This window comes from Nicotiana tabacum, chromosome 22 (assembly GCF_000715075.1).
Source record: "Nicotiana tabacum cultivar K326 chromosome 22, ASM71507v2, whole genome shotgun sequence".
In the NCBI taxonomy this organism is placed as follows: domain Eukaryota; kingdom Viridiplantae; phylum Streptophyta; class Magnoliopsida; order Solanales; family Solanaceae; genus Nicotiana; species Nicotiana tabacum.
Window position 1 is genome coordinate 58047887 of NC_134101.1, and position 23517 is coordinate 58071403.

A 23517-nucleotide genomic window follows, 5' to 3' on the forward strand; every position below is an offset into this window, starting at 1 on the left:
TAGCTCCAGTTCTACCACCTACAGCTCCGGTTGTAGCTCCACCACCTATAGCTCCAGTTCCTCCGCATAATCCAATTCAACCTTCTGCAACTCCACCACTCTTGACTTATCATCGTCGTCCACATCCAGTATCAGGCCCAGGTAATTCACACTCCGCATTAGATTCTGCACCTACTGTGGACTTGTCTCCTCTTAGTCAACCAATTATACTCCAAAAAGATGTACGATCCACACTTAATCCTAATGCCCACTATGTCGGTTTAAGTTATTATCGTCTGTCGTCACCTCATTATGCTTTTATATCTTCTTTGTCCACTATTTCTATCCCTAAGTCTACAAGTGAGGCACTATCTCATCCAGGATGGTGGCATGCTATGATTGACGAGATGTTTGCTTTACATATGAGTGGCACTTGGGAGCTTGTTACTCTTCCTGCAGGTAAGTCTACTATTGTTTGTCGTTGGGTTTATGCAGTCAAAGTTGGCCCGAATGGCCAGGTTGAACGACTTAAGGCTCGTCTCGTTGCAAAAGCATATACTCAGATTTTTGGGCTTGATTATAGTGATACTTTCTCTCCCGTGGCTAAAGTAGCATATGTTCGTCTCTTTTTGTCCATGGCTGATGTACGTCATTGGCCTTTTTATCAATTAGACATTAAGAATGTTTTTTCTCCACGATGATCTTGAGGAAGAAGTTTATATGGAACAACCACCTGGTTTTGTTGCTCGGGGGGAGTTTAATGGTTGTGTGTGCAGATTGCGCAGGTCACTATATGGTTTGAAACAGTCCCCTCGAGCTTGGTTTGGTAAGTTCAGCACAATTATTTAGGAATTCGGCATGACTCGTAGTGAGGCTGATCACTCTATGTTTTATCGGCATTCTGCTCCTAATATGTGTATTTATCTAGTGGTTTATGTCGATGATATTGTTATTACTGATAATGATCAGGATAGTATTACTAATATGGAGCAACATCTCTTTCAGCACTTCCAGACTAAGGATCTGGGCAAATTGAAGTATTTTCTAGGTATTGAGGTCGCTCAGTCTAGCTCAAGTATTGTTATTTCACAGCGGAAGTATGCCTTAGACATTTTTAAGGAGAATGAAATGATGGGTTGCAGACCTACTGACTCTCCTATGGATCCGAATGCTAAGCTTCTGCCTGGACATGGGGAGCCTCTTAGAAACCCTACGAGATATAGGAGGTTGGTTGGTAAATTGAATTACCTCACAGTGACTAGACCTGACATTACCTCACAGAGCCTCTTAGAGACCCTACTAGATATAGGAGGTTGGTTGGCAAATTGAATTACCTCACAGTGGCTTCGGTGAGTGTTATAAGTCCGTTTATGGATTCTCCCTGTGATGGTTACTGGGATGCAGTTGTTCGCATTCTTCGATATATAAAGTCAGCTCCAGGCAAAGGATTACTATTCGAGGATCGAGGCCACGAGCAGATAGTTGGGTACACAGATGCTGATTGGGCAGGATCACCTTTTGATAGACGTTCTACGTCTGGATATTGTGTTCTAGTAGGAGGTAATTTGGTCTCGTGGAAGAGCAAGAAACAGAATGTAGTTGCTCGATCTAGCGCCGAAGCCGAATATCGGGCCATGGCTATGGCGACGTGTGAGTTAGTTTGGGTCAAGCAGTTGCTCAAGGAGTTAAAGTTCGGAGAAATCAGCAAGATGGAACTAGTGTGTGATAACCAAGCTGCTCTTCATATTGCGTCAAATCCGGTGTTCCATGAGAGGACTAAACACATTGAGATCGACTGTCACTTTGTTAGAGAAAAAATACTTTCAGGAGATATTGTTACAAAGTTTGTAAAGTCGAATGATCAACTAGCAGATATTTTCACTAAGTCTCTTACTGGTTCTCGTATTAGTTACATGTGTAACAAGCTCGGTACATATGATGTGTATGCACTGGCTTGAGGGGGAGTGTTAGTTTACATATATGTATAGTGTAGTCTTGTCCCATATTGGAAGAGGAGTAATATCTCCTTGTAGTGTATAGCTATAAATATGGACCTCTTGTATTGTATTTATCATCCAATATCAATAACATATTTTCTCTCGTGCCTTCTCATAATTTTCAAGATTATCTATATTACTGATGGTATATACATTTTTGTCTCTGTTACCTGAAAGAATGACTTTACCTGATTTGTCTTCTATAAACCAGCCATATTTCTTAAAACGAACCTCGTAGTCATTTTCACATAGTTGACTGCTACTGAGAAGATTGTAACCGAGTTCATCAACCAGGTATACTTCATCCACTTCACATGTTGAGCTAAGGGGAACGTTTCCAATTCCAATAATATTTCCTTTTGATTTATCTCCGAAGGTAACTGTTCCTCCATCTAGTTTGGTGACTGTTTTGAATAATTGTTTGTCACCAGTCATATGTCTGGAACACGCGCTGTCAAGATACCATTTTCCTTTTCGATTCTTCTTGCGGTGTTCCTGCAAAACAAAATTACTTATTTTTAGGTACCTAAGCCTGCTTGGGTCCTGAATGGTTAGATTTCTGAGTGTTAGCTTGACTGGAGGATTTAGGTCGCTAGACCCATCTCCTGTTGTCCTTAAACCTGCAATGGTTAGAAGTGTGACCATGTTTTCCACAATAAAAACACGATGATTTATTGGGATTTTTAGAGCCTTTTTCTGCTCTGATTCTGTTCCTGCATTGGTTAGTGTTGTGACCATTTTTACCACAATAAGAGCATGCCTGAAGGTTTCTAGTTTTAATCAAATAGTTAAAAAGAGTGGTCGAATTTAATTTGACGGAACTATGACTAGTGGATTTTTGTAATCCATTCAATTGAAGTTGAAGTTCATTTACTTCCTCTTGAAGCATGTCGCGTTCAATTTCACACACTTTCAGCTTTAAGGTCCAGTCCTTTTTTCTCTTTGGATTTTTCTGAGTTCATTTAGAACTCTTTCAATATCTGCAAGAGCAATATTAACAAATTATTGAAGTTCACAATAGTTAGTACAAGTAGGAAGACGTACCTCACTAGTTCCCTCATCTGCCATAAGACCGAGTTCACTTGAGTCCTCATTGATATCTTCTTTTATGGCTATGAAACACATATTTGTAATTTCTTCAAGGTCAGATTCTTCTTCATCACTCCAGGCTCCAAAAGACTTCTCCTTTTGAAAGTTTCTGCTGAGTTTTGTCTTCAGTATGGGACAATCAACTTGAATGTGCCTATGTTTTCCACAATCATAGCATCTTCCATTATTTTTATTATTTTCATTATTTGTCCTTCCTTTTCTGAAGTTTGATTTTCCCCTTCTGCTGAATCTGTTTTCCTCATCATGCTATCCACAACTTAAGAAAGCATGACTATGTTTTCATCATGTTCTCCTTCTTCCTCTTCTTCTTCATTTTCTGGTTCAGCCACAGTTACTTTAAAGGCTACTGCTTTCTTCTTTTCTTGTTGAATTTGCATGTCCAAGTGAGTTTTCTCAAAGGCAATTAAATCACCTCTAAGTTCATCATAGGATATTCTGTCAAGGTCTTGACATTCCAGAGCGATAACTTTGGGCTGCCAGATTGTGGGTAGACTTCTAATGATTTTCCTGACCTGTTCTCTATTTTTTATTGGTCTACCAAAGGATATTAGATCTCCAAGGATTTTGCTGAACCTGAAGAACATTTCTTCAACTGATTCTCCATCCTTCATTTGAAATAGCTCATAGTCACGAACTAGAAGATTGATCCTTGTTTCTTTTATCTTGTTGGTTCCCTTATATGTGATTTCCAATTTATCCCACATTTTCTTGGTAGTTTCACAGCTTGAAATCTTTTCATAGTCTTCTCCACTGATAGCATTACACAATAGATATTTTTCTTTGGCGTTCACAGTTATAACAACAACTTGTTCATCACTGTAATCATACAAGTCAAATGGATCAGTTGATACAATGATTTGATCATTTTCATCCTTCTTTTGTGGAATTGGAAGATTTTCCTTTTTGATAATATGCCAAACTTTGATGTCATATAATATAGTGTATATTTCCATGCGAACTTTCTAATAAGAAAAATATTGTCCGTTGAAGTATGGAGGTCGCACCTAAGAGGTTCCTTCTTGAAATAATGCACCGACGACTATGTTTGATCCCATGATCTTTTTTACTAGTTGTTAAGCAAAGTTTGTGAGCCTTGCTCTAATACCAATTGAAAGTACAAGGGGGTGAATTGTGGACTATTAAAAACTTAGGCCGGATGCTTTGATATCTACAGTCAAGAGTAGATAGGTATTAGTTTTGTACACTTGTCATCATTGAAACTTAGATATAACATATTGGACATAAGTATCCCTAGCCTATGTAAGTATTGTTGGGTAGGTAAGCGGTTATGACTCAACAACTACAAAAAGATTTTAATTTTTGGTAATATATGTAAGTGCCATATTCACCCATGATGATTTGGAAAGTCAGTGGTTTTGGTGAGCGATTTGTAACAAGAGCTAACAGAGAAATGGTATGATAAAGTGTGCCCCCAAATGATGCGATCAGGTAGTGTGGGGTAAGTAGGGAGGTAATACTGATTTATCCATTAGATTAGAGATGTAGGTAATTCCATGGACAGTATGTGGTTAGAGCCTCTAAGAGTATTGAGGGCATTTGTGATAGACATGTGTTGTTTCGTATAGGGTAATAGACCTTGTATGAGGCTACGAATGTTAAGGCTAGGAGCTAACCAATTATCATACCAAAAGTTGACATATGTTCCTCTTGTGACTTGCCATACTAATCCTTTTGGGCACACTGCCCATCCCGTAGAAATATTTTTTCACATCATGGAGGTTCTGGTAGGATTCTTTCGTGTGGGGGAGGAATATTTGGAAAGAATAATGGATGTCCATTGGGCGTGTGCGCTGTGGAATAAACGCCACGATGTACTAGCCAGTAGTGCTTTATTTTTTTCTTTAATTTTTTGAATACCTAAGCCACCTTCATTTTTGGGAGTCGTTATCACTTCCCATTTAATCTTTGGCAAACGTTTTTTCTAAAAAGTAGTTCCCATAGAAAGTTCTTTTGGTATTGTTCTAGCCTAGCAAGCACATAGCTACGAAAGTGAATGACTTGCATCAAATGGTTTGGTATCGAGTTAAGGGTGACTTTTATGAGTGTGGCTCTCCCCGCCATGGTGAGGTGGTTTGTTTTCTAGCATGCAAGTCTATTTATAAAATTATCAAGAATAAACTGGAAATCTCTTTTCGTAGGTTTTGCTGTAAAAAGAGGAAATCCTAAATATTTTCCAAAGTGTATTCTTTCCACCATATTAAAAGAATTTAGGATAAAAGATTTGTCAATTTGTGAATAATTTTTGGAAAAGAATATTTTTGATTTCGCAAAATTTATTTTTGGCCTGATAACTTGGTAAATTAATCGAGATGGTCAATAATGGTATGACAACTATCATCGGTTATTTTGGAGGCCAAAATTATGTCATCCGCGAAGAAAATGTGAGAATTTGGTGGAGCTCTTTTATGTAAGGTGATTGAGTGCCAAAGGTTGTGATCTACTACAATGTTAATATTGCGCGATAACATTTTCATGTAAAGTATAAAGAGATAAAGGGATAAAGGATCACCTTACCTAATACCTCTGGTGGGTGTGAAGAAAGAGGTGGGAGTACCATTAAAAATGATGGATGGTTGTTGCTATGCATGAGATAATTAAAGTTATTATGGACTGAGGAAGTTTAAAGTAAGTTAGGGTTCTGCATATAAAATCACATTCTAAACGGTCAAAAGCTTTTTCAAGATCTATTTTCAGAAGCATATTCGAGCATTTTGATTTAGAAGTTCTAAAGTTATGAAGTATTTCTTGTACTATAATAGCATTGTCTGAAACTCTACGATTTTTTTGGAAAGCAGATTGTGATGGGTGAATTATCTTATCAAGGATAGGTTTTATGCGATTAACTATAATTTTGGTTATGACCTTGTAAATGGTGTTACATAAACTTATGGGTCGAAAGTGAGCTGGTGTGGATGGACTTTGTATTTTCGGAATCAAGCATATAAATATTTAATTCAATGCTGGAGGAATGTGTCCAGATAGGAAGATATTTTTGCAAAAAGGAATAACTGAATCTTTAAGTTGGGGCCAGAATTTTTGAAAGAATAATAGGTGAAGGCCATCAGGTCCCAGAGATTTATGAGGATGGAAAGAATATACGGTGCTAGTGATATCTTCATCCGTTATGGGCTCTAAAAGATTGCTTATAGAAGCGTCATTGATAGTATTTAAATTGGAGAAAGAGTAATTTTTATTAGAAAAAATACGGCTCGTGTGGTATAGATCTTTGTAAAAATTTATAATTAGATGTTGTAATTGGTTATTGTCATAAATACAATTACTATTAAGATCTTTAAGAGCAGTAATCCTATTACGCCGACGTCGTTTAAGAGCCGTTAAATGGAAAAACCTCGTATTTGCATCGTTCTCATTTAACCAAGCTACACGAGATTTTAATTTCCAAAAATCCTCTTTCAATTTTAAGATGTGGTTAAATTGAGAGATGAAATCTCTTTCTAAAGTTTGTAAAAAAGTACTCGTTGGATAGTTGATGGAACTTTGGATACCCACTAGTCGTGCCCTAAGTTGATTTTTTTGCTTAAAAATATTGCCAAATGTGTCCCAATTCCAATTTTTGGCTAAGGTAGTAAAATGTTCAACACCTTTCAAATAATGTGGGCACGTCTTCCACACATGTTGTATAAGTTTATGGAAATCTTGGTGGGTAAGCCACACTGATTCAAATCTAAAAGTAGATTTTCTAGGAGGAGTATGTGTGTGCATAGCGAGCATGAGTGGACAGTGATCGGAGTGCGTCCTTGGTAAATGATGAACTTGAGCTTCAGGATATAATTTTAGCCATTCATAATTAGCTACTATTCTATCCAGTCATTTTAAAATTATTCCACCGCGTCTACGTTTATTCGTCCAGGTGTACTTACTCCCCATATAACCCAAATCAAATAGATTATAGTAATTGAATCAGTTTAATAAGGAGTCGGCTCTATTATTATTAATGGGGCATCCTCTAAATTTTTCATTGGAGAAGAGAATATCATTGAAGTCTCCTCCCATAACCCAAGGCCCTTTATAATTATCTGCAATATGCATTAGGTTTTGCCATAGAAGTTTTCTATAATTTAATATAGGACTTGCATACATAGCTGACAACATGAAAGAATAGTCGTGGTGACATACATGGACCATGTAGTGTATTTCTTGATTGGTTACTGCAACTTCGGAAATTGTAATAATTGAAGCATTCCATAATATTACGATCCTTCCTACCTATCCCTCAGCAGGTGCTTGGGATAAATTAGAGAAATCAAAATCATCCCTGAGGATTGCATGGTCCTGTAGGTGAGTTTCAAGGAATACCACTAGTGGCGGCCTGTAGTAGTTTAACATGGAGCAAAACTTTCTACGAAAATCAGGAGACTGTGCACCCCTACAGTTCCAAATAACAAAATTTATAGAGTTAGTACGTAGGGGTAGTGGTTGTGTGACTTGAGCCACTGTGTCCAGTGGTTGTCCCTCCTCGCTGTGAGTCTGCATGGTCTCCCTCAAAGTTGGGGTGATGACCACGACAAATTTCCTTGCCACCGGATTCGTTGTTGGTCGTAGTTTGATCAAGTACTTGGTCACCTCCGGTGGGCAGTTGAGTAGTATCTTTTTTTTGTATTGCTCCTTTAGGACGGAGATATGGCAGCCCCCTAACCATACTGGCTTCGTTCTTGTTTCCCTCATCTCCTCCATGACAACTACGATTTCTTAAGGAGTTAGAACTTCTTGTTCATTTGGAGTTGATGGTTGTGGGTTCATGGAGCTGTTTGTTGGAGCAAGAGGTTCGAATGGGCTCATTGGGGACATGGGTGGATATGGAGGAGGCATTTGTATTGCTTTGTGAAACCAAGGAATATGAGAATGTGTGGGTGGGTAAGAAGGTAGGTATGCATATGCTTGATTCTGTGAGTTATTGTAGAATTGGCTCATAGGGTTCTATATACATTGTATCCCCCAAGTTTGGGTGTGTGGCATCTGTGTGGTTGTCCAGTGATACTGGCCATATAGAGTCATTACAACTGTCATTCCCTCGATGGCAATTTATGCCAAGTCTAGAGGATTTTGGAGTCGGATTATCACCTCTTGATTGTTCACTACCATGGTGAACGCTAACGCATGATTCTGGAGCCCTAGTTCGAGCCATGATTGTGGTGGGTTATAAGGGTGTGATGCTTGAGAAGTGTAGATCACCGGGTAAGTTAGTGGTGGTGGTGTTTGGTGTTGCATGGTTGTGGGTGTGAGGTAGTGGAGATTGAGATGGCGGAAAGGCAGTAGTGAAGGGTGCTGTTGGTTTGTTCTGAGGGGAAAGATGGGGGTGTTGTGGCTCTACATGTATATTATGGGGGAGTTTTGAAGTATCAGTTGTTGGATTTGGTGTGTGAGTAGAAGTGAGTAATGATTATTGATCAGGGTTAATAGTTGAAGGAGAGGGTGAGAGAGGCGGTGATGAGGTAACGTAAGACACAAAGTCTTGTTGTTTGGGCTTCTCTCATGGGCTGTAGAGTGGTGGGGATATTTGCATGTCTGTATTGGTTTCCTGCCTTATTACAGAATTGGGCTTGGGAGCGGATTAATATGCTTTATGATTGCCTACAGGGTAGGGGTCTGGGCTTTGGTGAGATGGGCTATCGCAGGTGAACAAAGGTTTGTGAATGGTAGATGAGGGTGGTGTAGGTAACGTGGCATCTATTGGCAAATGGAGTAGTGTCCATTAGGTCATTATTCATTTGTGAAACGTGTGTAAGTAAGGTGTATGCTAGGTTTTTGACAGCATGGGTCGGTGTAATGGCGTTAAAGGTTGAGAGTGGTGGCTTGGGTTGGTGGATGTTGGGCCTGATTAGTAGGCTGTGGGTCTGGTATTGACGGGTCATTACTATCAAGTTGATTTAGTAAATTAAAAGAATTAATTAACTTAACATCCTTAGTGTTAGTTTGTGAAATAATTAATCCATGGTTAGTAGGGATTAGAGATTGAGAAATGTGTGGCGTACCTGACTGTGTTGTTGATGTAGAAGATGAACTCGTTGGCTTTTTATCTTGTCGCTGAAATGTGTGTCTGCGTGTAGGTTGTGCGACAGTGGCCCCTTTAAGCTTGTGTGGGTGCCTTCGTGGGAAAACTATTATTTTTCATGCTGTAGGAGATTCTTTGTGAGGCTCCTTGTCAATGAGAGATGTTGTATGTGGGTATTGGGCTGGTGTTGAATTGGTGGTTAAGGAAATGTGGGGGCAGTGTTTTGATGTATGACCCACTCGTCCACATGTTATACAGAGCATGTTAAGCTTTACGTAGAGTATTTGTTGCCTATGAGTGCCAATAAACACATGCGATTGTAGTGGCTTTTCGAGGGGTACTTCAATGCAAATACGTGCATAACGTCCACGAGAGGTAGATGATGTACATGTATCAACCTTTAAAAGTCTTCCAATTTTGTTCCCTACTTTCTGAAAAATGGAGAGGTCATAGACTTCTATTGGTAATTCTGGTAATCGACTCCATATGGCTGTGTATGTGAGCTTGGTATTTGATGCTAGAAATTTTGGTTCCCATCGACGAACTGAGAGAAAGTGGTTTAACACAAATCAAAGTCCGTCATGAAGAGCTTTGTTCATATTTTTTTCATTTTGATATTTGATCAAGAAAAATTAATTTCCTAGGTCTATTAGGGAGAGAGATTCTGAGGGTTTCCATAGTTCTTGTAATTTTTGCTTGAGAGTAAGATGTCCCACTTTGCGTCCAAAGACCTTGACTATTATGGAATATTGCCATGGAGAGTAAATTTTTACTTTGTGAGAGCTTGTTAGTGGAATCGAATTTTCTGGCGTGGGGTCAATCTCTTCATCGGACATGTCAATGTTTGATAAGGTGGTTGTAATAGCAGGTAAGGACAGAACATTTTTGTGTAATAAGGTATCTGCATAGGATATTGGTTGGCTATGGGTGAGTGGTACATCTACGTTCATGGATGGTGGAGAGTGTTGTGAAACCTAGTGAGAAGGAGGAGCTTCTCTCTAACCCATTTTTTTTTTTAACTCATGTTAATTTCACTAGAAGATAAAGCACCTTGATTGACTTACCAAATTTCACAATGATATTTTCATTTTTTTTAACTCATGTTAATTTCACTAGAAGATAAAGCACCTTGATTGACTTACCAAATTTCACAATGATATTTTCAGTTAATTAGAAGCTTGTGTTAGAGAGCTGGCACATTCTTCTTCTTGATGGATAAGGTTAATAAAATGCTTACATCATTAGTATATTTATCAAACTATATAAACTTATTATGATTAGATGAAAGATTAACATGAATAATCTATTAACTAAATTGACTTCACCAATCACCATATAAATAAATAAAAAAACTCATAATTTTTGTAAGATATTGTGTGGAAAAGAGAAAGAAAGAAGATTTTTAAAGTTTTACGTGAGATACCAAGATGAGATTGAACTTAAAATAATGTCAAATTCCTCGCTTAAGAAATGGAGGATATGAAAGGAAGAAATGATCTCATGTGGCCATTTACAATCTATCTTCTATCTATATATAATAGGAGAGGCAAAGACACCACAATAAGCCAAGTGACAACATAATAAAAAGTCACTTCGCAATTTTAGGACAAAGTTAGTTAGCTTGGGTAATAGTTAGTTTCTTTTTGAATTTAAATTTTAATAAAATTAAATTATGCATTATTTATCATTAATAATTAGTTATTCTTTTTGAATTTTAATTTAAGAAGAAAAGTCTAATTTGAATTTGATATAATTACAAGCAACATAGTAAAAAATATAAAAATTAAAACTTTATATCCAAAATAAAATAGAAGAAAAGTCTAATTGCTTATTCCATATAATATAGAAAAGAAATTCTAAAAAGATTGACACATTTTATACAAAATAATTAAAAAACATATATTTTGGACGAAGTAAAAGATGTAAAAATCAAAACTTTATATTGAAAATAAAATAGAAGAAAAGTCTAATTGTTTATTCCATATAATGTAGAGAAAAAATAGTCAAAATATTGATACATTTTATACAAAATAACAATAAAAAAATATATTTTGGACGAAATAAGAAATCTATATTATTTATGTTATATTAAAGGAGGCATCTATATATTATATATTATATTATCTATACATAATAAAAGGATAGACAAAGACATCATATTAAACCAAGTGGCAACATAATAAAAAGTCACTTAGCAATTTTAGGACAAAAAAATAGTTATTCATAAGATTAAGCCAAATGTCAAGATACTACAAAATATTCTCCGAGTATAAATACTAGTTTGAATAAAAGAAAATAATCTTTCCAAATCTCTTGTATGTTATTTTCAGATTTTTTACGTGTAAAAACGAAGATCTCCGGTAAAAAAGACAAAGAACTAAAAACAAATTTGCAGGAAACCAAATAGACTACAAAACCAATTCTAAAAATTAAAAAATTTAACCTCGTGAGTTTAGCCGTGTCAGATCCCATAGGTTGGTAAAGCCAATTAGGTATGATCTCTGTTACATTGTTATAAGATAAACCAAGTATGAGGAAACAAGAAGATTTTGAATTGCCATGGCTTCTGTGATTTCGTTATGCTCAAAACTTCTCTACTTTCTACTAATCAGACTGTGACAGTATATATTTCCTGTGCTTATAGACTTGTAGATCATCCATCTAATCATCTTCAATTTGGTTCCAATGCACCAGAGATAATTCCAACTTCTTACTTTTCATTTTTCTTTCTTTTTTGGTTAAAATAAGTTGGAGAGACACACTGCAATCTAGATTTGAATTTTTCTGTTTGGTACCCTCATTAACCGTATTAGAGAAGTCAATGAATAAGCAAATTGACGTCCAAAGAGTCAAAAACAGATGTATGCATGCAACTTCATCATTACAACAAATCAAAATGAAAGACAAACCAAATCCAAATATTTGGGAAAGTGAGCAGCACAACATAACATAAGAAAAGATAATAATACATTCAATAAACAACAGTGGCGACTCCAAATGTCCATTTGTTTTTAGTGCCTTCGGAGAGACAGGGCAGAGAAAATGACAAGGAAGATGAAGATGACTGCTGCAATGAAGGAAGCCACCACCGCGCCGCTCACTTGCTGGCAGAAATCGCCGAACTGCTGGCATATCGCCTGCCATTGCGTGGTGGAATTGCCGTTGTGTGCTAAGTACACTATGGCAGCTGCCGCAGCTGCTCCAGCCGTGGTAAATGCCACCATTACCTGCACCGTTTTTTTCAATCATAACCTTATATCTTTTGTGAAAATGACAATTAATCAATTCATCATGTTTCCCCCTTATTTTCCAAATGGATAGTACTGGTTAGCACTTAGCAGGATTTTCATAGTAGTATTAGATTTATGTTGTGATAACTATGACTCAAATTTTTACGTTCTTCTGTAATGTTATTTTTCTTGTAGTACGCCTCAATGTTAAGAGCACCTGAACAGGACAAGTCTCTCAATTTATCTATTACCTGTTATTAATCAAAAGCTGTCTAAAATACGTTAAAGAAAAGTCTGTTTATTCTGCTTACAGTGTCAAGAATTAACAGAACAAGTCTAGCGCCAACAAGATGTGGTCGAACAATGCAAACAATGGAGAAAGGTAGGGAGAGGACAAGGTATCCACTTGCAATTGCATTTGCCACCACAAAATACCTGAAAATCAATCATATATAACAGTTTCATCAACTCAGAAATCCCACATCAGAAATTAGTAGAAAAGAGAAAAACTGACTATAACTAATTATTGGGCAAATTTAAGCAAATTAAATACTAGTGTAGTGTTGAAGACATATTTAGTAAATAAAAGTGTGTCTTTTAGCATTCAAAACATTTAGATGAGAGTATATGAGATGGTCACACAATTCAATAATACGTACGAGAAAGCAGGGAGATCATCATAGCTAGCTTCGAACTGAAAGAACTGAGTAAAAAGAGGAAGAGTTTCATCAGTAGTTCCCATGGTAGTTGCAGCAGCCAGAGCAGCCACAAGGCCACAAAGTCGCAGAATAAAGTCGAATATCGCAACCCCTCGTCGCCATCCTCCCTTCTGATTATGAGGAATAGCTTTTGTTGTTGCTACAATGGTGGCTGCAGCAGTTGATTTTCCTTTGTTGGACTCTGTTTCAGATATGTTAATGGCTGTTTCATGGCTTTTGGATTTTGAATCCATTATACTACTAATTAATATATGCAGGGGAGAGCTAGGGGGATGTATGTGAGATATTTGAGAGAGGTTCTTTAACAGAAGTTATAAGAGCTTTTGTGCGTTATAAAAGAAATAAGACAAAGGGTTGGAATTATACAGAGAAGGGGCGATGTATGTGAGATTTGAGAATGGTTCTTTGATAGAAGAGAAGTTACAGCTATTTGCGTTATGAATGAACTATGAGGAGGGCCGAAATATATACTCCATATATCAGTGTAGAGGGGTTGGGGTTTTGGTGGTGGGGGGGACATGGATTAGTTTGGATGAAATTGTTGAGAATACTTTTTCCTTAAAAAAAAAAAACAGAATATATGGAGTTGTTACAACTCGAACTCTTCATCTTGTGAAATTTTCAAGTACGTTTCTTGATTGAATATGAAAAGCAAAACCTAATTCAATTTTAAACAGAGAAAATACATATAAAAGTACTAGTGTGAAAACTTATGAGGATTTTTCAAAAGTTTGAGATTAAATTTCTTTAAGGTCTTTTCATAATTTGCAGCTGGCCAACAGGCCAAGTGTAAATTGTCAAGTGTTAGTACCTGTTGGGAAGTACCTTGACAATTATGGATGTCAAAGTGATATTAAAGAGAGATAACCAGAAAACGTATAAAAATATGGTATGGAATAATATCAAGTTAATGTAAAATACAAAATTAGCTACAAATGGAATAAGATGAGTATTTTGCCAAAAGTACATCCTATCCATTCCTTCCTTTAGGTCAAAAGGACTTTATTTTTTGAAAGTTGAGGTATTTTGCTAAACTTTTAGTATAAGAAAAAGTGTTTTTAACAAATAGTTTCTTTCTAAAATTACTTTTTTGAAAAATATTTTTTGAGAAAATACATTTAAAAGTATTTTTTAAAAGTTTGCCAAACATTAATTACTGCTCAAAAGTGCTTTTCAAATTGATTAGCCAAACACACACTGCTTCTCACTAAAATTATTTTTTTTGAAAAGCACTTTTGAAAAAAAAAATAATTCTCAAAATAAGCTATAGCCTATTTGATCAAGTTTCTTTTTAGCCAAAAGTGCATTTTTGATCAAAAGTGCTTTTTCTAATATTAAGATGTTTGGCCAAGTTTTTAGTAAGAGAAAAAATATTTTTTAGTAGAAACAGAAATAATTTTTTTAGAAACAACATAACTTCTTCTTAAAAGCACTTTTTGAAACGATTAACCAAACACCTAGAAACACTTTTAAAAGGTTGGCCAAATGCTAATTGCTGCTCAAAAATATTTTCAAATTAATTAGCCAAACACAAACGCCTTCTCACTAAAAATATATTTTTAATAACTTTACCATGGAAAGGATGCTAAATATTTTCAATTGGTAGATGCTACATTATAGGAGTACATCCTATCTATTCCTTCCTTTAAATTACATATACACACAACACATTCTCAAAATATCTGGAGCAGCTCTTTTCCCTGGTGCCTGGCCTTAGGCGTCTGGGGTTGAGGCTTTTGGAGCAGTTCATAAACCAACCTTTATTAGAGAACTTGACTTGCACAACCCACTCCATTATAATAAAAGAACATTATTTTAAGTTTACTAATAGTTCGTTTGTTGGCAGTGTGAAGGCATGATTGCTTCCCAGTTGTTTGTCAATGATTAATGAAACTTATACTTTTCCTGTTTATTATTGTTATAAGTAGTAAAGATATCATCCAGTTAATTCATTGTGTTTGGAAACTATAGCGATTAGCTAGTCCTTCCAATTAAATGCAGACTTGGTATCACATATTGCCTCTGACCTTTTGTCCTATATACTTTCATATCTGAAATGCAGTATTGATCGATAACTTGGCTATACAACCAGATTGATTGAGGCCATACAAAAATGCAGTTTATCCTATTTTTATGGATTCTAAAACTTATGCGAGACAGAGACTTCATCACGTCTATAAATACTAGTTTCTTCGGTTGTCACTTTTTTGTATAATGGTGTCGTGGTGGTGTCTGAGTTAAGCTTGCACACACCTCGACAATTTCGTTAGGTACTTGCTATATCCATTCAACAGTGGTTATATCCTAGTTTCTTTTCTACGGGCTTTAATGAAGTTTCAATTTTTGTCTTGTGATAAATTTTAGACCAAAAAATTTTCTGACAGGATATCGGGTATGTGTACTAGTCCGAGTTTGACCGATAGTGATTACGATGCCATTTTCCTAGCAAGATGTCTTGTATAAAGTCATATCAGCACGAAAATCAATCTTTTATCACATAGGAGTATATTGAATCTTGATGCGTAGGGAATATTAGCTTCCATTTCTTCTTTCACTTTTCGGGTAGACTTTTGACAAGAGTGAAAGTCAGAGACCTCTTTCATTTTTCTCATTTAAAAAAGGTGAAAATAATCTAAGAAATTAAAATTATCCAACTTTTCACATTCAAATGGTCTCTACTGCTAGATTACCAATCATTCTAGCCAAGGGCACAGGGCATTTTGTAACAATATCAAACCTAGCCAAATTTGAGGCATGCCCAAAAAGGTACAAGCTGAGTATAGCAAGTTCTTTGACAGACAACCTTGAGGAAAGGAAACCTTGCCAGTATTTAGGATCAAGATCAAAGAAAGCATCAAACAATCTCCTAGTCCCTTTCAAATCAAGCTTCAACAAAGTCTCCATCCCAAAAGAGTAACATTCTCTCACACTTCTTCTCTCCAAAGGCCACAAACCATTCCAAACTCTATGGTAAAGTGGACACCCTCTTATCATTCTGGTTGATCCAAGACCTTCAGCAATGGCCTCAGCCAATACTGGTGCCAAAGCCATGGTCCGAGCCACCATGTACCCTGTCGATGGATGAACTATCCCTGAATTTCCACCAATTGCCATAACATTTTGAGGGATCCGCGGAAGTGGTCCTCCCATAGGGATCACACATTTCTCATCCTCAATAACACTTCTCACTTTGATCCCCAAATGCCTTAACCTTGCCACCATCCTATTTTTCACTTCCCTATACGATAACACAGGTCGACTCACCAAAGAGGTCTCTTCCAAGAATACCAAATTCCTATCAAATGGCATTGCATACAAGAATGTTGGTTCTTTAGTATTGTTCACCCTCAAATATGGCTCATTTCCCAAATGAGAATCCCTCCAATCCATAAGCACCATTTTATCCAAATCAAATGGATGATTATCCACTTCTGCTAAAATCCCATGAGCAATTTGATAACCATGGTTTCTTGGCTTGTCATATTCTATAAAAGGACTAGCAAAACCACTTGCATCTACAATCAAACTACCCCTTATCTTCCTACCATCATCACAAATAACTGAAGACTCAAATTCTTCATGCTCCACTTTCCAAACCTTGGCTTTATAAAACTTCACTCCATTTTCAACACAACTATTCAACAATTTCAACTTCAACTTCTTTCTACTGACTCTACCATATGGTCTTCCCAAATACTTAGTCTTGTTATCATTTATATGAACACAAGTCATAGGCCACTTATGATCTAAACAATCTTCCAATCCTAACTTCTCAAACTCATCAACCCAAACACCATAATTATTTGGCCACATGGAAAGTGGTGAAGAGTCAACACAACATACCTTAATACCATATCTTGATACTTGCTCAGCCAGCCGGAGGCCCGCAGGACCAGCTCCGATGATGATCACGTCGAATAGAGCCCGGCCCAAATTAGGATCAACCCATGAGATTTCAACATCTAAAGACTCTGGTTTTGATGTGGGTGATAAGTCAAGAAAGCTACAAAAAATTTTACTACTACTTTTGTTTCTGTGATGAACTTTTCTTGAAAAGTTCTGGGTGGTTGGATTCAGAAAAGGAGAATTCAGTTGAAAAATAGACCTGTGAGGTGTAGGAGTGGAAAGTAAAGGAGATGGAAAAGGTTTGAGAAGAGTTTCCATTAAGAGAAACGGTAAGATGGAGAATGGCTAGTTATAGTGGGAGGAAATATAGTTTAAGGAGGAGGAGCTTAGTGAAATTGAAATTGAAATTGAAATCGAGTAGAGGCAATAGGATATATTGATGCTTTTGGGCACCTACTTTGGCTTATATAACAAAAATTAAAAACAAAAATAGAATATGAAGAAAAGTAGCTAATCAAATAGAATCTTTTATACTCCTATAAGGTTAATAAAAGCATTTTTCAACAGTCCCTGCTCTTCACCTCTCTCTTCCATATTTTCTTTGTATTGCCCTCCCTTTTAATAATAACAATAAAAAAAGAAAAGAATTGAAGAGAGCATGACAAATTATTTCTACAATTTTGAGGGAGTTCTTTTTACATGCCCAACAGAAAAACTAATCCCAAAAAAAAAACCCGAACTATAATACGAAAGCTGAACAAATCGAATTGAACTAACGAAATGACGTAAAGATCTAGTTACCAAATAAGATTTCATGTTAAGCCAGCCTTTTAGTAGATAATAGAAACTATTTGTACATAGCTTCTTTCTCTTTAGATGAATCATTCTCCTATTGCAAACTTCCAATAACTTAAGGTAATAATTTTGTATGAAACAAAACTCTTGCTGATTACAATATCCACTGATAAAACGTCGATAGCAAGTACCTTGTAGAATTAATTGAGCTCGTCTACTAGAAAATGAGTGAAGCTTACAACGACCTCGAATAATAGTGCTATGCCACAAATAGAAAATATTTTTGGGTGGTTCGTTACCGAACTTCCTCTTACATTACAAAGCTGAAAGCACTAACAGACAGTGGATTTGTCTTGTAGTCAGTGCATGGACGGCAAGAAAATTTGTGCTATTATTAAGCATAACTGGGGCCCATATGACCTTCTTCAACCCAGATCTAATCACCGCGTGGCAAAGTTAGAGAGCCAAATGATATGAGCTATATGGCCTAAACGAGCATTTTGATTTGTTGAAAATCTTCGTCAATTAAGAGATTGAATCTATGGAACAAGCTACAATTATAGAGTTCTTCCATCAATCCTGAAAGAATTTAATTTTCTAGTAGCTTTAAAATATGCGTATTAGAGATTAAATCTTTGTAGTTATGAATTTATTAATAATGTATTAACTTTCTTTAGTATTTGATTAATAAATTATGCATATCTTTTGAATATTTAAATTTAAATATCTTATCTTTTATATGTAACAAGAAAAATCAATTTTTGATAGTTTTTATTTATAGCAGCCAAAAAATATTTAAATGTCAAATGCTATTATAGGTTTATAACAATCATTCACTGTAACAACCATAAAATATCGTAACAAACAATGTTGTTGTTATAAAGAAGTTTGATTGTAATGATTTTTATCTTTGAGAAAGGGTGATCCAAAAACTTGGATTTTACAAATATCCAATTCTCGTATGATATACTCGTCACTGAAGGGTCATGTACTTCCTAGGCACTAGAACTCTTCCCACAAACTAGAATTACTGCTATGCAGTATTTACTATTTACTCACCGATACAAACCCTCAACCACCACATATTTGAAAAAGGTGAATTGACATGGTAAATATTTGAAGGTGATGAAGTCACAGAAGAACGTTACATTTACAAACAGGGCATTGAACTTATCAAATATCTACAAATACATAATATGGAAGATCCAATGCTTTAGAACAATCTAGGAGTTTACTGGAGCATTTACAACATGGTAGAGGCAAAAAAGGCAACAACAATACAAACCTTATCATTCTTTTAACCTGTACTCTGAAAGGTGCCAGAATGAGAATTAACAGGGTTGATTATACAAGAACCTTTCAGAGTGATTTATAGTTCTTATCTAAATCCATTTGAAAATCTGAACCATACTACAGGCAGCTATGGTGTTCCTTACCAAAGAATTCATGATCTGCAGGAAGGTAGAGTGATGCCTCCACAACAAGCAGCAATTATCAAGTAAAGGAACAGCACAATCAGGCATGTTAACAACGCCCTGTCATGAGTAGAAGTTACAAAGCTCAAATTGACAGAATATAAACTTCAAATTAAGGACCTACTTAGACAAGAAATGCCACCTTTTGCATATAGTGAAGTAACAAGAGTTACTAGATTAGATGTAACAGTTCTCAAAGCATGCTCATCAAACAAATAGATATGTGAAAAATGGGAAGAGCACAAGCCTAGACCAAGGGCTAAATGAATCAATAATGAAGCCAGTATGTTGTAATACAACCTGACTCAAGAACCCACCCACCCCACCCCACCCCCAAAAAAAACCCCAGAGAGAGAGAGGGGGGTGGGGGCAATTAAATGCTAATTTAGGTGTTGTTTGCTACCAGTGATACATATGCTGTTTGCCCAACTACGCACATCCACTCGCAATAGTACATTAAGCATTTTCTGTGACAGCGGAGAATATATACCTCTATGTTAACATACTAAGGGTAAAACATAAGTTTTAAAGTTAAAGTTTCCAAATATAGAAATACGTCATTCTTTTTTGGAATAAGACTGAAAAGGAAAGAGTGTCATATAAAATACTAGAACATAAAGAGTATTAATCCATTTTCTTAGACTATATCTCTTTTTCCTAAATACATCCATGTGTGTTGTTAACGATTATAAAATTGCTTTACCAATTATATATTCTTATTGTTTAGTAGAGAACTTTTAAAGACAGAACCCATGGTTGCTGAGCATGCCTTAGCGCCTCGGTGTATACACTGAAATGTCACCTAAGAGAGGCACAACGCCAGTTTGCACTGCAACTAGATTTAGAGCTTAACCGCAATTCAAGCACACCTTTAACACTGATGTCAAGGCATTAATAGCAGAGAAAGCTGGCATTTAGTAGAGCAAGTATTGTCATGGTATATGTAATTGCATTTATGATGTTCTGAGCTTGACATAAGTCACAGTAAGAGTGTGAGTACTCTCAGTTGATGCGACAAAATCTATAATTTTGTGAAAGAGACTTACAGGAGCTTTGCATTTTTCATCCAAAGAGCTCTCCTAAGGCGCTTTGACTGTTTCCTGAAATGAAATGCACTGTCTTGCATCGTTGCTGTTTTGTCAACGAGGAGCTCAATCCGATCCCCTCTTTCAAGTATTTTCTCAATATTATCAACCATGATGGTGCGTATCTGGATGTACATTGAAGTAGTTTATTTTACTTTTAGAATAGTTGGACTACATGGAAGGAAGGGCTGGGGGAAGAGAAGGGGGATGTGGAAAGGAGGAGGCAGCAGTGGCATATCACGATGTAAATACACTATAATTCTTCAGCCAAAAGGGGAACAGAACACATGTAAATGATGCAATACATCCATAATCATATAACTAATGCTATATATGAGGTGTAATATTTCTTTCCTTTTTTTAGTTAATACAGCAAAAATCAAGTGGTCATAAATGGTATGCAGTTCACAAAGGTAGGTGAGTGTTTGGCTTAGCATGAGACATTAGGATCACTAATTTCTTCTTGACTTTTATGAAATGGAGGTACAAGATCATAACTTGAACCGAAGGCATTCAAACATCAAAGTAACAAGACAAAGAAAGGAGTAGTTATTTTGGCATGACTGACCATTGAAAAATCATCACTAACGGTTGAGAGTTTTAACACTTCAATCATTTCAAAAAAAGAAGAGAGTTTAACACTTCAAAAAATATGTTAAGTCATTTAAGTGCTCATGAATATGAATCTTTGATAATTCAAAAATATGTGGATATCTGGACAGTTTAATGCATGCATTCATTGGCACAAAACCTAAAGCACAAATAAGAAGAACAAATGAAGCTGACACAGAGAACCCTTAAACTTCACTACACTCTGGTGCAGGTAAACAGAAGAGATACTTGCCTCACCAACTTCTCCTCTGACACGATTTAGTGTATCTGCACTTGGATTACTTGAAAAGAACTCCATTTGCTGATGTAAGACCCTTGAGAATTCATCATTCATGGCATAGGCAGGAGCATAAGAAGCCACCTTGCTGTAGTTCTTCATGAACCTCATCTGAATATCCTCCAGGTATGAGAAAGGAATCCTCCCTAAGTAAGCATGTACCATTAGTAACAGACAGTGAAGAATGACTCATATGACCAACAGAATTTTCAATTATTAGCAAAAGATCCAGACAATATCAATTCATAAATTCTTCGATGCCAACAATACTTTTGTCTTGAAGTGTTAAAAGATGGAGCTAGGAAAGTAAGAAGGTCACTGTGAAATTTGCAAAATAGAAATAGGATGATCAAGTGTGTATTTTGGCCCAATCAGAATATGAGAAGTCGACTAATTAGCTTCTATTTGGCATTGACGCCATAAAACTTGGTCATTCTGACATTGAACTACAAAGAGCACCAAAACCAAACACTCAGCTTTTGAAAACCTAAACCTATCTCCATTCAGTTATTTTTCTTTTTATGATGGCCGTATCAAGGCCAATTTCCGCGTACCTCGACTATTCCAGTGGGTACCTACTACCTCCCACATGCACAAGTAACGACAACTCTGCCAATAAGGCTTAGACGGATGGAAAGAAATCAACTAGTATTTTTTGTCTCAGCTAGGATTTGATCCAAGACCTCATGGTTCTCCTCTCACTTTATTGACCACCAGGTCACACCCTTGGGTGCCTATCTCCATTCCGTTAATCTTGCGAGCTGATGTTTAAAGGTAAAAGACCGAACGGGAGAACAAGTTTTATTGTGTTCTTAGCTCTATAATTCAGATTAACTTTACAATTGGAGTAGTAAATTGATCAAAACGGAAGCTTTACGAAAAATTTAGAAAAGAGATGGAATTTTATACTGACTTCCGAAGGTGTCGTTGGCCATACAAAGGAAGCTGAATCCAGCAGATCGGAGTATGTGGAAGATGTATCGATCTTGAGAGAAACAAAGCCTCGATTCCGTTTCACCTGGAAGCTTCTCCAATATTCTTCGCGCCACCGCCCCTGTGTTCCCTGTCACCGCACTGAACTCCGCCAGCACCGTTGTGCCTCTCGCCACAACCGCATACAGTATCGCCATTTTTCTATCTCTTTCTCTGCCTCAATTGGAGCTGTTGAGTTGACTACAGTAAAAATTGGGGATAAGTATCGAATTAGAGAAATATTCCAAGGAGTTCTGAGAGAATGAAGAATCGGGACTGATTGGGCTATACCGGAAAGTCTACCTCGGTTTTTTTGTCGGGTTTTGAAAAGGTCACACAAAATCAAAACTACCTGTCCTCTTATTTTCTATCTATACACTTTACCCCCCTTGAGTTGTTTAGTTGTCACATTGACCTCTTCCCCTTCCCCTTTTATTAAACATTGGACTTCCACCTTCTTCAGCAAAGCACCTCACTATGAATAAAATATACTAAAAGTTAAGTTAGATAATCAATCTTTTAGAATTGAGTCAAATATAGATATTATTCATATTATCTGCTTTAAAAATAGATAAATTATGGGTAAAAATGGATAAAATCCTCAACCAATTAAACTCAGGTAGCATTAAGGAGGACGAGCGAATGCCATTCCTTCCGACTTATATATAATTTGTTCTTGAGTTTTGCTCTGAGAACTCAGTGAAAATCAACTATTATTTTATTTTGTTTAAAGTTCAGTTGCAAAAGTGATACTCTTTCCATTTCAATTTACGTGATACTTTTTCTTTTTTAGTCAGTCCTAAAAATATAATATTTTTTTATAATTAGTAGCAACAATTTAACTTTAAAATACTTATTTTATCCTTAATAAAATAGTTTATAGCCATGAAATAACTATCGCTCATTTTAAACCACAAAATCTATTTCTTTCTGTCTTGAAATAATATTGAATGAGGTGAGACACTATCTTTGAGTAACTATAGATTTTTGAGTAACATAATACATGCTGACTTAAGCATGGAATTGACTTAAGCTAGAGATGGCAAAGAAGTATCAAAATGAAGCTAAATAAGGTCGCATGGAGTAATTTTCAGAAATCACTATTGTTTAGTCTATTAACTTCTTATAGCTATTATATACATAATAATTTCATATAATTACTATTCAATTATTATGGTAGTATATTCGCGTTGTTGTATTCATGAATACAGCAGCAAAAAACGCCTAAAATCAGGGCAGTCCTGCTGTATGCGCATGTATTCACATGTATTCGCGCCATGTATGCATGAACACAATAGTAAAAAGTGTCTAAAATTAGGGCAGTCCAGTTGTACGTGCATGTATTCGCCCTATTGTATTCATGAATACAGCGGTAAAAAGCGCCTA

At 36.2% G+C, this 23517-nt stretch overlaps 3 protein-coding genes across 3 annotated transcripts; all 3 read right to left on the reverse strand.

Annotated features, from left to right (window-relative positions):
- Positions 1 to 11942: 11942 nt before the first annotated feature.
- LOC107802059 (casparian strip membrane protein 2-like) lies at positions 11943 to 13490 on the reverse strand. Its single transcript, XM_016625498.2, has 3 exons — positions 13010 to 13490; positions 12662 to 12785; positions 11943 to 12347 (listed from the first exon to the last, which is right to left on the reverse strand). The coding sequence occupies exons 1-3, from the start codon at positions 13300 to 13302 to the stop codon at positions 12132 to 12134; spliced, it is 633 nt and encodes a 210-aa protein (XP_016480984.1). The 5' UTR covers positions 13303 to 13490; the 3' UTR covers positions 11943 to 12131.
- A 2067-nt stretch (positions 13491 to 15557) lies between these two features.
- LOC107802057 (neoxanthin synthase, chloroplastic) lies at positions 15558 to 17500 on the reverse strand. Its single transcript, XM_016625496.2, has one exon. It carries the CDS (start codon positions 17231 to 17233, stop codon positions 15734 to 15736), a length of 1500 nt encoding a protein of 499 aa, XP_016480982.2. The 5' UTR covers positions 17234 to 17500; the 3' UTR covers positions 15558 to 15733.
- A 1341-nt stretch (positions 17501 to 18841) lies between these two features.
- On the reverse strand, positions 18842 to 22445 carry LOC107802062 (vesicle-associated membrane protein 714-like). Its single transcript, XM_016625505.2, has 4 exons — positions 22073 to 22445; positions 21115 to 21305; positions 20232 to 20395; positions 18842 to 19245 (listed from the first exon to the last, which is right to left on the reverse strand). The coding sequence occupies exons 1-4, from the start codon at positions 22287 to 22289 to the stop codon at positions 19155 to 19157; spliced, it is 663 nt and encodes a 220-aa protein (XP_016480991.1). The 5' UTR covers positions 22290 to 22445; the 3' UTR covers positions 18842 to 19154.
- Positions 22446 to 23517: the final 1072 nt, after the last annotated feature.